The 13,881-nt window shown below is 42.1% G+C and overlaps 1 protein-coding gene across 6 annotated transcripts in view; it reads left to right on the top strand.

Moving 5' to 3' along the window:
* The window catches only part of cadpsa (Ca2+-dependent activator protein for secretion a), a 173,845-nt gene that overhangs the window by 76,029 nt on the left and 83,935 nt on the right, over window positions 1–13,881 (top strand). For all 6 annotated transcript variants that reach the window (XM_046380181.1, XM_046380171.1, XM_046380162.1 and 3 more), the window contains exons 10-11: window positions 12,070–12,178; window positions 13,604–13,816. In XM_046380181.1, coding sequence (XP_046236137.1) covers window positions 12,070–12,178; window positions 13,604–13,816 — 322 coding nt within the window. The remainder of the gene's footprint in view (window positions 1–12,069; window positions 12,179–13,603; window positions 13,817–13,881) is intronic.

The raw sequence follows: 13,881 nt of genomic DNA, 5'->3' as shown, positions 1-13,881 counted from the left end.
TGGCGAACAAAACGTTTATTTTGAGGGATTTCTTCAACTCTCGCGGCCTGGATTTTCTCTGCGTGACAGAGACTTGGATCGGTCCCGGTGAGTGCAGCCCTCTGATCGAACTTTTACCGTCCGGCTGCTCTTATTTTAACTCCCCGCGGACGTCGGGCCGTGGAGGAGGAACGGCGACTGTTTATAAAAATGATTTTAAATGTAGGCAGCGTGTCGTCTCATCCCCCTCTTCGTGTTTTGAGGCACATTTATTTTGAGGCTGTTCTTAATCCCCCCCAGGTGTGCATAGAGGCATCCCCCAAAATGTGCAATAGTTTCCTGCAGTTTTTTATTGACAAGGTTACTACTGCAAGGGCTCTCATCCCTACTACTGCATCTGACCCCTCTGACCTTGTCCCTTGCTCGGCTGTATTTGATTTGTTTGAGCCTGTGTCCCTGAAGGCCTTAGAAGATGTGGTTGACCGGATTAAACCATCAGGTTCTCCCTGTGACTCTATCCCGCCCCACTTCTTTAAAGATGTTTTCCCCAGTATAGGGCAGACGGTTCTGGCCATTATCAACAGCAGTCTGTCTTCTGGTGTTGTCCCCCAAAGTTTTAAACATGCTGTGGTACAACCCCTTCTCAAGAAACACAGTCTTGACCCTGGTGTGCTAGCCAATTTTAGACCCATTTCCAAACTGCCTTTCATTTCAAAAATCCTGGAAAAAGTTGTGTATACTCAATTGAAATCATTTTTGGATGAGCACGAGGTCCTGGAGGTATTCCAGTCCGGATTTAAAACACTACATAGCACAGAATCAGCTCTATTAAGAGTTTTTAATGATATCCTTTTGGCAAATGACTCTGGAGACTATGTGACCCTTCTACTCCTTGACTTAAGTTCAGCTTTTGATACCGTGGACCACAGCATTTTAGTGCATCGGTTGCAGCTAGTAGGCATCTCTGGTACCGCCTTGGACTGGTTCAGGTCCTACCTGGCAAACAGGACTATGTGCGTAAGCCTTGGTGGTTCTGAGTCCCGCTCTGCTCCGCTGTTATATGGGGTTCCACAGGGTTCAATTTTAGGGCCCCTGCTTTTCTCACTGTACTTGCTGCCCCTGGGTTCCATCCTGAGAAAACATGGTATCTCTTTTCATTGTTACGCTGATGATACCCAGATCTATGTGCCACTGAAGAAGAAGGACGGGTTTTCCTTGAAACCACTTCTGTTATGTCTTGAAGACATTAAAGCCTGGATGTCTTTGAACTTTTTAAAATTTAATGAAAATAAAACAGAAGTGATGGTGTTCAGTCCCAGTGGCTCTTGTGAACCACTTCCTGTCGACTTAGGCCCCCTGCTGCCTTACAGGAAGCAAACAGTTTCAAACCTGGGTTTTAAGATGGACAGTGATTTTAAACTTGACCGGCAAATCGGTGCAATAGTTAAGTCCAGCTTCTTTCACCTTAGGCAGCTGGCAAAGGTGAAGCCTTTCCTTGCACAAAAGCACTTTGAAACAGTAATCCACGCCTTCATTACATCGCGGCTGGATTACTGTAACGCACTTTATCTTGGAGTCAGCCAGTCCTCCCTCGCGCGTCTCCAGGTAGTGCAAAATGCTGCTGCTCGCCTCCTAACTGGAACACGTAAGAGGGAGCACATTACTCCCATTTTAGCCTCTCTCCACTGGCTGCCTGTGCACTTTAGAGTCCATTTTAAGATTCTTTTATTTGTTTTTAAATCCTTAAATGGTCTCGCCCCGCCTTACCTCTCTGAGCTGCTCCGCCCATACACTCCTGCCCGGTGCCTCAGGTCATCTGAACAGTTGCTCCTGGAGTTACCAAGGGCTAAACGGAAGCTCAGAGGGGATAGGACCTTTTCTGTTGCTGGTCCCAAATTGTGGAATGACCTCCCATTATGCATTCGACAAGCCCCTTCACTGTCCGTTTTTAAAACACGTCTTAAGACCCATTTTTATTCCTTGGCTTTTAATCCAGCATGAGACCCTGTTTCTGTTTTTGCTTTAATATTATTTTAACATTGTTTTATCGTATATTATTGTTTTTATATTGTTCTTTGTTTTATATGTCTTATTTCATGTCTTATTTTATGTACAGCACTTTGTGTCAGCTGCAGCTGTTTTTAAAGGGCTTTATGAATAAAGTTGAGTTGAGTTGAGTTTTAGAAGGCAGAAACCTCGGAGCAGACCCCGGCTCAAGATGGGCGGCCATCTGCCTTGACCGGTTGGGTTGAGAGAGAGGGAGAGAGAGAGACAGCACTACCACTTAAATTTTATTTACTCAGTTTTTTAATTCTTCTTTCCACTAAATAAAATGATTACATTCTAGTTGGGGCAACTTGTAGCTAATCATTTTATTTGAGGAAACCAACTGCCATAAATCTTTTAAGTTGCATTATCACAGCACAAACACAGATATCTGATTGAGCTGAAACAATTTATTTAGTTGAAGGCTGATAAAAATTTAATAAGTCACATCAGTTGATTCCATTTACATTGTTGGGGAAACCTGTAACGTAAAAAAGAGCTACCTGGACTGGACTGTAACTGCTCTGCTAATCCCTCAATAATTCTGTCATTAAGGACAGAATTACATGGAAATTGCTTCTGTAAAGGGTGTTTATATAATTGAAAATGATTTATGTTTAAATAATTTCTATCTAGCTAACCCCAAAGAAAAAAGTACATTAGCTCTAATTTCAAAGAGCAGGTCTAGACTATTCTCTTTAATTTAACTTTAATACAAAGAGACCTAACATTCCACCATGAGCAAGCATTTGGCAACAGTAGCAAGGAAAAACGTCCCTTTAGAAGACAGAAACCTTAAAGAAGACCCCAGTTCTAGGTGTGCAAGAACTGTTAGTTCCCATCACCCCACCACTCCGTCAAATTACAGTAAATGTACAAATTATAGTGGTTCAGATAAATCCTTAAATCTGTAAACAAAGAGATCAATGAAAAAACAGCTGTAGTAGACAGTAAAAATCACAGCACAGGAAGAGATTAAAAAAGTGATCATACATAAGACAGGACAATCAAATGACTTGCTGCCATCTTGGATGGGGAGAATGCATAGAAAAAAATGCAATGTTATTAAGAAAATTGTGAGCACTAATAGAGGCACACTAACAAATAATATCTAATAAATAAATATCTAATAAATTTATAAATAAAATGACTTACTTAATGATCATTTTAACATTGGCCGCTCCATGCTCCATCGTGTTACTTGTCATTTCACTCTAACAGCCATGCCATTGCCCCAAAAAGCCTCTAATTACCTTTCCTTTTCCTTATCCTTTTTTTTTGGAGACATCATTAAATGAGTGTTGTGAATAGTAGATTATCTTTTGGCTGTATTTTGTAAGTTATGTTTATATGGCAAGAAAGGAATTAGCAGACAATGGTGACCTCATCTAGGTCATGAGAGAAGACATATTGAATGCTGTTCTGGGTAGTATTTGCACATTGGTGCAGCATGGTTGAACCTTGCATATGCCAGCTACATATGGATGTTTTATTGAATGTGTGAATATACATGTTCCTACTGTGCTTCATTAGACTGCTTACTTTTAACAGTTACAAGGTGGTTCTGGTTTAATTTGTCCTTAAAGAACAAAATGTGACTTGCTTTATATACTATTGCTTTACAGACCTTCTGTGATAACAATTTGCTAACAAAGACGTCTGTGTAAGCAGGAAGAAAGTAATATTACTGTTTGGGTTTTAAAAAATGATATTTAAAATTACTTAACTCAGTATACTATCATGAATAAGTGAGGCATATAGCAATAGAAAGTCATAAGCAGAGAGCACACGTCATCATTTTAGGTCTTGTTTGTTAATTTAGACAACCCTGTTTTATCTGTTAGGATTATTCTTGTGGAGTTGGCCTCAGAAACTGTAATAGTCAAAACATTTATTTATTTTTTTTAATTATTATTATTGTTATTATAGATTAATATCACATGATGGCCAGCTGCACTGAGCATAGGACACATCTCATTCCAAAACGGATTAAGTTAATTTTTCCGTCAAAATTCCAAACAAAATACCCCATAATGACAAAGTGAAACAAGTTAGTTTGATTTTTTTTTTTTTTTTTTTTTTTGCAAATTTATTAAAAATAAAAAAGCAAAAATATAACATGTACATATGTATTCACACCCTGTGATAAATACTTTGTTAAAGCCCCTTTGGCAGCAATTACAGCCTCAAGTCTTTTTGAGTGTGATTTTATTTTTGGGCAGTTTCTCCCACTCTTCAATGCAGAACCTGTCAAGCTCCATCAGGTTGGATGGGGAGCATCGGTGCGTAGCCATTTGCAGATGAGATGCTCAATAGTGTTCAGGTCTGAGCTCTGGCTGGGCCACTCAAGGACATTCACAGAGTTGTCCCAAAGCCACTCCTCTGTGATGTTGGCTGTAGGCTTAGGGGCATTGTCTTGTTGGAAAATAAACCTTCGCCTGAGTCTGAGGTCCAGTGCACCCTGGAGCAGGTTGTCAGCAAGCATGTCTCTGTACATTGCTGCAGTCATCTTTCCCTCGACCCTTACTAGTCTCCCAGTTCCTGCTGCTGCAAAACATCCCCACAGCATGATGCTACCACCACCATGCTTCACAGTAGGAATGGTATTGGCCAGGTGATGAGCAGTGCCTGGTTTCCTCCAGACATGACGCTTGTCATTCATGCCAAAGGGTTCAATCTCTGTTTCATTAGACCAGAGAGTTTTGTTGCTCATGGTCTGAGAGTCCTTCAGATGCCTTTTGGCAAACTCCAGACGGGCTTTCATATGCATTTTGAAATGGTTCTCCTTGAAAGTTCTCCCCTCTCCACAGAGCAATGCTGGAGCTCTGTCACAGTGACCTTTGGGTTCTTGGTCACCTCCCAGACTAAGGCCCTTCTACCCCCATCACTCAGTTTAGTTGGGCGGCCAGCTCTAGGAAGAGTCCTGGTGGTTCCAAACTTCTTCCACTTACTGATTATGGAGACCACTGTGCTCTTTGGGAACTTTAATGCGGAAGAAATCTTTGTGTACTCTTCCCCAGATCTGTGCCTCGACACAATCCTGTCTCCAAGGTCTACAGACAATGCTCTGACATGCACTGTCAACTGTGAGAGTTTATATAGACAGGTGTGAGCCTTTCCAAATCATGCCCAATCAACTGAATTTACCACAGGTGGACTCAACTCAAGTTGTAGAAACCTCTGAAGGATGATCAGTGGAAACAGGATGCACCTGAGCTCAATTTTGAGTGTCGTGGCAAAGGGTGTGAATACCTATGTTCATGTTATATTTTTGTTTTTCATTTTTAATAAATTTGCAAAAAATTCAAATTTGTTTCACTTTGTCATGATGGGGTATTTTGTATAGAATTTTCAGGGAGAAATTTAATTTAATCTATTTTAGAATTAGACTATAACATAACAAAATGTGGAAAAAGCAACGTGGTGTGAATACTTTCCGGATGCACTGTATGTACAGGTTACATACAAGTTATTATCATATCCACATCCTTTGCTAATCTGATTATCCTGTTGGTATTTGACCACAAACTCAGCTAAACAGAAAAACTGCATCTATTTAACTGGTTGCTGCTGCTCTCTACAAATGAGAAAAGAAAAAGAGGAACATCAGATTATTGACCAGCCACTAACAGAGACAATAAATCCACTGTCATTCAGCGGCTTACTAAAAGTTTACTAAAGGTTTTTCTCCTATACTTCTTAGTTAAAGAAATAGTTAATTATCTCAGGTAATGCACTTAATGCATCCTGGAATTGAGCTGTTGTTAAGCTAGCTTAGCATAAAGGCAAGGCAAAACAACAAATAAACCTACCAAGACCCCTAGAGCTGACACATTAAAAATCATATTTTTCACAATCTTCTCATGCTTTCTCTCTACACAAGTAGATTTTGCTTAGTTTGTTCAAGCTCGAGATTTATAGTTTTTGTGTTGTTTTTATACAAAACAATGGAGATGAATGGATTTTAGCCTGTGATTCTCACAGCATTCAAACTATTACCAGCAACATATATTTCCAAAAACAAAATCCTTTTTGTCTGGATAATCCATGGGCATCACTGTAGCCAGTGATACAAATCAATTTATGGACATTTCTGTACTTTCTGAAATAATGAATCATTAATTGTGAACATGATGATCAATAAACTAATAATGTTAAACATGCTAAACAATAACTTCACATGATTAGCTTGCCATTGATACTGTTTACTGAGGGGGACCCTGATCCTTTCATCTTTGATGCTCCATCTACACCAGTGACATGCGGTGAGGTTTGTGGTTGGTGAGGCACTGACTTTCAAAGTCAGATTTACAAACATATAATTCTAAGAAAATAGCATAAATACACAATTCAGTCTAAGAACTGTAAATTTATAGTGGCTTGTATGATTTCCATTAGTGTTGCTCTGTCCCTTTCTTGAAATATGTGTCTCGGCACACCTAGTTTATTTGCTTAATTCACTTGTTGAGTTTGGTATACTCAATAGGCAAGGCACAGGCAATAGATTTCAATGGTGTTGAATAAAATAAATCAATTTATAAAAATTCTCCAGTCCTTTTTTTCATCTGTTCAGGAAGGTATTGCCAAAAAGAGACCATTTCAATTTGCAGTTAGACCATGTAAAAACTGTGGTCCAACATGTTTCAGAAACGGCCAAGCTAGCGAATAAACAGTGTATTGGATTGTTTGGTTGTTGATGTTTTAACTTTAGCAAAAGTAAACCATGTATTAAACTCTCAACCTTCAGACTCACGATCAGCCCCGTCTGTGAGGCAGAGGTACTGGCTGCCTCACAGACGGGGGTCACAGCAAGCTTTTTCCTTGTGGATTTTCGTCTGATCAACAAAACTTAAATATTACACACATACATGAAATACATTACCACGGCTCTGCACTGTATGTATTGTATACTGTATTGTATTTGAATAGAAAATACAGGACTTCAGCGATTTTGACTATAAAAATGATCAAAACTTCTTCTGCATTCATTTTCGTCATGATCAGGTTCTGCCTCACCTGCCTCCCCTGACTGCACGTCACTGATCTCCACCTTCTTTGACTTTTCTCTGAAATATTCTTATACAGAAATCCTCCTGAGTTGAGTTTTGGGGTTCAGATTCAGATACAACACTGAAAAAGTCAGCTTTCAAAAACAAGAAAAAAAGTACAAACATCTGGTGTATATTACTTAAACAAAATCATCTACCAACAAAACAAGAAAATTTAAGATTTTCTAAAACAAGTAAAAATATCTAACCACAGACCCAAGGGGGCTGGACACCAAGGTAATGCCATCCAAGGAAGCTATATCACCAAATAATTTGTTTCTAAGATGTTTAGGGCCCAGCACAATATCTTCAGTTTTGTCTGAGTTTAGAAGTAGAAAATTGCAAGTTAACCAGGTTTTTATGTCTTTAAGGCATGCCTGAAGTTTGGTTAGTTGATTGACTTGATCTGGTTTCGCTGATAAATATAATTGTGTGTCATCTGCATAACAGTGAAAAAGTACTGAGTGTTTCCTAATAATGTCACAGAAGGGGATCATCTATAGGGTGAAGGGTACTGGTCCAAGCACAGAACCTGATGGACTCCGTGACCAACTTTTGTGTATTTTGCGGTTGGAAGGTCTCTGGTGTTAGTCATGGTGGCAATCCTTGAACCCACTGTTGGACACCGTGGGCGAAAGGTGACGTCAAGCTGAGGAAGGAGACCTACAGGACATGGTTGGCTTGTGGGCAACTGACAGTTACCGGCAGTCAAATGATGCAAGGTTTGGGCAGTTGTGGAAGCAAAAAACTTTGGTGTTGGAAAAGTTTGGTGAGACTATGGAGAAAGGCTTTTGGTCGAGAAATTCTGGCAAACTGTCCGGCAACTCAGGAAGGGGAAGTGGCACTTTGTTCACACTGTTTACAGTGGGAGCTCTCTCCTGGGGCGGAAGTTGTTGGTGCAGTTAAACAACTCTGCAGCAGCATTGCCCTGGGGGTAGATGAGATCCTTCCTGTGTACCTCAAGGCTCTGGATGTTATGGGACTGTCATGGCTGACACGCCTCTGCAACATTACATGGTTCAGGGACAGTGCCCTTGCAGTGGCAAACCAGGGTGTTGCTCCCCCTTTTGAAGAAGGGAGACCAGAGAGTGTATTCCAACTATAGAGGGATCACACTCCTCAATATCCCTGGAAAAGTCTAAGCCAGGGTGCTGGAAAGGAGAATCCGTCCGTTAGTTAAAACTCAGATCTAAGAGCAACAATGCAGTTTTCGTCATGGCCAGGGAACACTGGACTGGCTCTACACTGTCGTAAGGGTGCTGGAGGGGTTGTAGGAGTTTGCCTAATCAGTCCACATGTGTTTTGTGGACTTGGAAAAGGCTTATGACCAAGTCCCTCGTGGGCATTCTGTGGGGGGTTCTCTGGGAATATGGGGTAGATGGTCTGTTGTTACAGGCTATCCAACTAAGCAAGAGCTTGGTTTGCATTGCTGGCAGCAAATGAAGCTCGTTTCCAGTTAGGGTTTTACTCCATAAGGGTTGCCCTTTGTCACTAGTTCCATTCATAATCTGTACGGACAGAAGGTGTCAGGTTGGGTGGCCTTAGGATTCCATCTTTGCTTTTTGCGGATGATGTAGTCCTATTGGCATCATCAAGCAGTCAAGCAGGCCTCCAGCTTGCTCTGGGACGTTTTGCAGCTGAGTGTGAAGCAGCTGGGATGAAGAGCAGCAGTTCCAAAACTGAGGCCATGGTTCTCAGCCAGAAAAGAGTGGATTGCCCACTCAGGGTTGGAGGAGAGTTGCTGCCCCAATTGGAGGACTTGAAGTATCTCGGGGTCTTGTTCACGAGTGAGGGTACAATGGAGCAGAAGATTGACAGATGGATCAGAGCAGCGTCTGCTGTGATGCTGACGCCACACTGGTCAGTCGATTTACCGATTAATATATGTTCCAACTCTCACCTATGGTCATGACCTGTGGGTAGTGACCAAAAGAACAAGATCACGGATACAAGCTGCCAAAATGAGTTTCCTTCTCAGGCAGGCTTGGCTCAGCCTTAGAAATAGGGTGAGGAGCTCAGACATCTGGGAGGGGCTCCTCCCAGACGTCTCCTTGGAAAGTTGTTTTGGGCATGTCCATCTGGGAGGAGACCCCAGAGAAAGACCCAGGACACGACAGAGGGATTGTATCTCTCGCCTTGGTAGCCCACCCAGACTATCCAACACAAGCAAACAAAAAACAATGATGGGTCAATGCTTCAAATTTGTCATGAACCTCAGAATTCCATGGTAAACTGCATCAAAAGTATGTAAACTCTGAGATCATACGTGCATGAGGATCACATCACCATAATCCAATAACTGTGGCAGAAACAAGCCACTTCTTGTCCTCAAAAGAGAGGCAGGACTTGATCCTCAAATAAAATTTCAATTTTAGCCTTTTGATCAACTGTTGAATATGATATGTAAGATATTTATTGAGATATAGATTAAATCTGATATCCTGGTGAATTAATGATTTGTGGCATATTATGAGGCTTTAACTTTGCACTTGAAAGCGGCATAAATTTGGTTTTATCTGCATTTTAAACAAGTTTTAAATCATTAAGGCCAATGCTAGCATCAATTGAACAAGAGTTTGGAATGGTGTGGATGTAGAGATGTATATTACTGTATCATCTGCATAAAAATTAGCATTGGAAACGTTCTGGTTAATATTTAAGCATGACTAAAATATTAAATTACTTTTTTCTGTTGAAAATCAATCTGAAGAGGTATTTAGTGTGGTTACTGATTGATTCAGGTCCAAATCTTGACATTTTAATGGAAAGTATTTGAATTTTCCTTTTGTGTTATAAATATGCATAGTGACTGCCCTCTACAGGTTGTCTACAGGTTAGTAACAGCCATTCAGTTAAGAGCCTCATATTTGTACAGTGAAGTCAAGCATATTACCTATAACAGAGTCATAGCAAGGTTATCCTGAGGGCTCTCAAACCCTGAAAACTTTGGAACTATAGATGTTGTGCCCTGTTTTATCGATGTAACACATATGAGTTAATACTTTGAACCTCTAAACATCCCTATGATTATATTTGCTAGGTTTTGCTCCTCTGGGATGTTGCCTTATTGCTCCATCACTTTGGGTCGGACTAAGATATTGCAATGTGTACATATTACACTGTGCGGACGAGCTGACTCCAGTGTTCACAGACATTTTCAACACCTCTCTGGAGTCATGCCATGTGCCAGTCTGCTTCAAAGCCTCCACCATAGTTCCAGTCCCCAAGAAGCCGAGGATCACTGGACTTAATGATTACAGACCTGTGGCACTCACATCTGTAGTCATGAAGTCATTTGAGCGCCTGGTACTGTCCCACCTTAAGTCCATCACAACCCCCCTCCTGGATCCCCTGCAGTTTGCCTACAGAGCCAACAGGTCTGTAGACGATGCAGTCAACCTGACTCTACACTTCATCCTGCGGCATCTGGACTCCCCGGGAACCTACGTTAGGATCTTGTTTGTGGACTTCAGCTCTGCCTTCAATACGATCTGCCCAGCTCTCCTCCAAGACAAGCTGTCCCTGCTGAACGTGCCTGACCCCATCTGCCGGTGGATCACTGACTTCCTGACAGACAGGAAACAGCATGTGAGGCTGAGGAAGAATGTCTCGGACACCCGCACCATCAGCACCGGTACCCTCAGGGCTGTGTACTTTCCCCTCTGCTCTTCTCCATCTACACCAACTGCTGCACCTCCGGCTACCAGTCTGTCAAGCTGATTAAGTTTGCAGACGACACCACCCTCATCGGTCTCATCTCGGACAGGGATGAGTCCGCCTACAGGAGGGAGGTGGACCGTCTGGTGTCCTGGTGCGGCAACAACCACCTGGAGCTGAACGTCCAGAAGACGGTGGAGATGATCATTGACTTTCGGAAAGTGCCAGCTCCATCGCTCCCCCGCACCCTGACAGACACCCCCATCTCCACAGTGGACTCCTTCCACTTCCTGGGTACCACCATCACACGGGACCTCAAGTGAGAGCTGACCATCAGCTCCCTCATCAAAAGGGCCCAGAAGAGGATGTTCTTCCTGCGGCAGCTGAGGAAACTCAAGGTGCCAACCAAGAGGATGGTTCAGTTCTACACGGCCACCATTGAGTCCATCACCTCCTCCATCACTGTGTAGTACGCTGGGGCCACTGCCAGGGACAAGCACAGACTGCAGCGTGCTGTGCGCTCTGCTGAGAAGGTGATCGGCTGCAGCCTTCCATCTCTCCGAGACCTGTACATCTCCAGAACTCTGAGGCGTGCAGGTCGGATCACAGCTGACCCTGCTTACCCTGGACATGGACTCTTTGTGAAACTCTCTTCAGGCAGGAGGTTACCAAAACCTCACGCCACAAGAACAGTTTCTTCCCCGGTGCTGTTAGACTGTTGAACACCAACTGACTAACATGCTGCCCTGCACCTTAGCAATTGATTTTGCTCATGTCATTATCCACCTGCTGTTCATTTGCACTGTTTACCTCACCCACTTGCACTATACTCCACCCTGCACTACTTCACTTTAGGACTACCTCCAGAAACATATTTATTTTACTTATCTTATTTTATTTTGTGTTACCTTATTCTATTTTATTTTTATCTCATTTTATTCTTCTATTATATGTTACTTGTTACGTTCTATGTATGCACCAATCACCAAGACAAATTCCTAGTAATGTGAAACCTCTTCACTTACAATGGCAATAAAGTCTTTTCTGATTTCTGATTTCTGATTCTGATTTCAGGGATGCAATCACAAAATGTCATTGACAGATTTAAGTTTACTGTAGCTGAGAGTTGCTAAAGTGTAAAATATTAATTATAGATGAATTTTTCAGAAGAATTCCATGAAACGGGCTCTTTTTGATGGCTATTTTTATGTTACTGGTTACTGCTAATGCTGATTTTCTAACAGATGACTTACCAACATATGAATGCACACCGTATTTAATGTATTTCCCTCTGAGCCAGCCAATGAGTGAACATATTCTCTTTTTGTTATTGGTGCAGGTGAGTCAGTACACCTTTGCTATGTGCAGCTACAGAGAAAAGAAGGCCGAACCTGTGGAGCTCCTGCAGTTGGATGGCTACACTGTGGACTACACTGACCCCCAGCCAGGTAACAGCAACCATATCACAGAGCTACTGAGAGCAATGCTGAGGAAGAACAGATGTCACAGTTTAATGTGTACATTTGTTGTTAAAGCCTCTGAACAAGCGCAGTTTACCCACAAAGGAGATATGATGCCACTGACGCATGACCAAATGAAATAAAATGTTATTTTGGATAAGAATTACAGATTTCTCTGAATTGGAACATTGTTGGAAACATTTGGCATAAATTTGCTTGGAACAAAAATAAAAATATATAACATTGGGATCATGATTATACATTCAGCATGATACTAGTCTATATTCTTCCTTTTGTGATAGTGAAGGAAGAACAGTAGACTAGTGTACCTATATGACAACAGGACATGTAGTTGGTCACAGGGATGGTATGATGCCCTCCAAAGGAATAAAAAGTGCATCCTGTTGTGCTTAAACATTTACACACTTACTCACATCACTCACAGACACACACAGATCCAAGTGTTCTGGCTTATGCTGAAAAACTGCACAATAGATTGAAGCACTGAGAGAGAGGATATGTAATCTGTAGAACCATATGATAGTGGCAACTACGCTGATCAGCCATAGCATTATAAAAACCTTCCAAACTGCCTATTCTGCCACCAAAACAGCCCTGACACATCGAGCATGAACTCCACTACACCTGTGAAGGTATGCTGTGGTATCTGGCACCAGTCTATAAGTGGCAGATTCTTTAAGCCCTGTAAATTATGAGGTGGGGCTTCCATGGATCAGACTTGTTTTTCAATCCCACAGATGCTCGACTGGATTGAGATTTAGGCTATTTTGAGGCCAACTCAAACTCTTTGTTGTGCTCTTCAAATCAGTGCGGAAGGGCATATTTTCCTGCTGAACGAGGCCACTGCCATCAGGAAATATCGTTTCCATGAAAACACATACTTGGGCAGCAGCAATCTTTAAGTAGATGGTACATGTCAAATGACTCAAGGTGTCCAAGCAGAACATTGCCCAAAGTATAACACTGCCTCCACCGGCTTGCCTTCTGCCCATCTGCACCAGGCCATCCACATGATGGAAAAGAAAACATGATAAGACCACACAACCTTCTTCTGTTGCTGCGCAGTCCAATTCTAATTCAGCTATAAAGTCCCATGCACAACAAACTGTGATGCACTGTGTGTTCTGACACCTTTCTTTCGGAACAAACATTAACTTTTTCTGCAGTTTGAGCTACAGTAGCTTTTCTATTGGACTGGACAACACGGGCCAGCATCAGTGAGCCTTGGCTGCCCATGACTCAGGTGCTGGTTCACTGGTTTTCTCTCCTTAGCCCACTTTTTGTAGGTCCTGACCACTGCAGTGTATGTACCCATGTGTACAAACATAAATGTATGATCTTATCTTATAAGTGGTCACATAAATTAGACTTCTTTATTTGTCCATTCTTCAGGTCTAGATGGTGGTCGGACATTCTTCAACGCTGTGAAAGAGGGTGACACTGTGATCTTTGCCAGTGATGACGAACAGGACCGGATCTTGTGGGTGCAGGCCATGTACCGAGCTACTGGCCAGTCACACAAACCAGTTCCTCCCACCCAAGTCCAGAAACTCAACTCAAGGGGGGGTGCAGCGCCACAGCTCGATGCACCCATATCTCAGTTCTGTAAGTTTTCAACTCTCAGACACTGATTTATCTTAGCTCGTTTGCCACAGAAATGCTGATGATGC

Source organism: Scatophagus argus, chromosome 3 (genome assembly GCF_020382885.2).
Source record: "Scatophagus argus isolate fScaArg1 chromosome 3, fScaArg1.pri, whole genome shotgun sequence".
Taxonomy (NCBI): Eukaryota; Metazoa; Chordata; class Actinopteri; family Scatophagidae; genus Scatophagus; species Scatophagus argus.
This window is presented reverse-complemented; position numbering and strand designations above follow the sequence as displayed.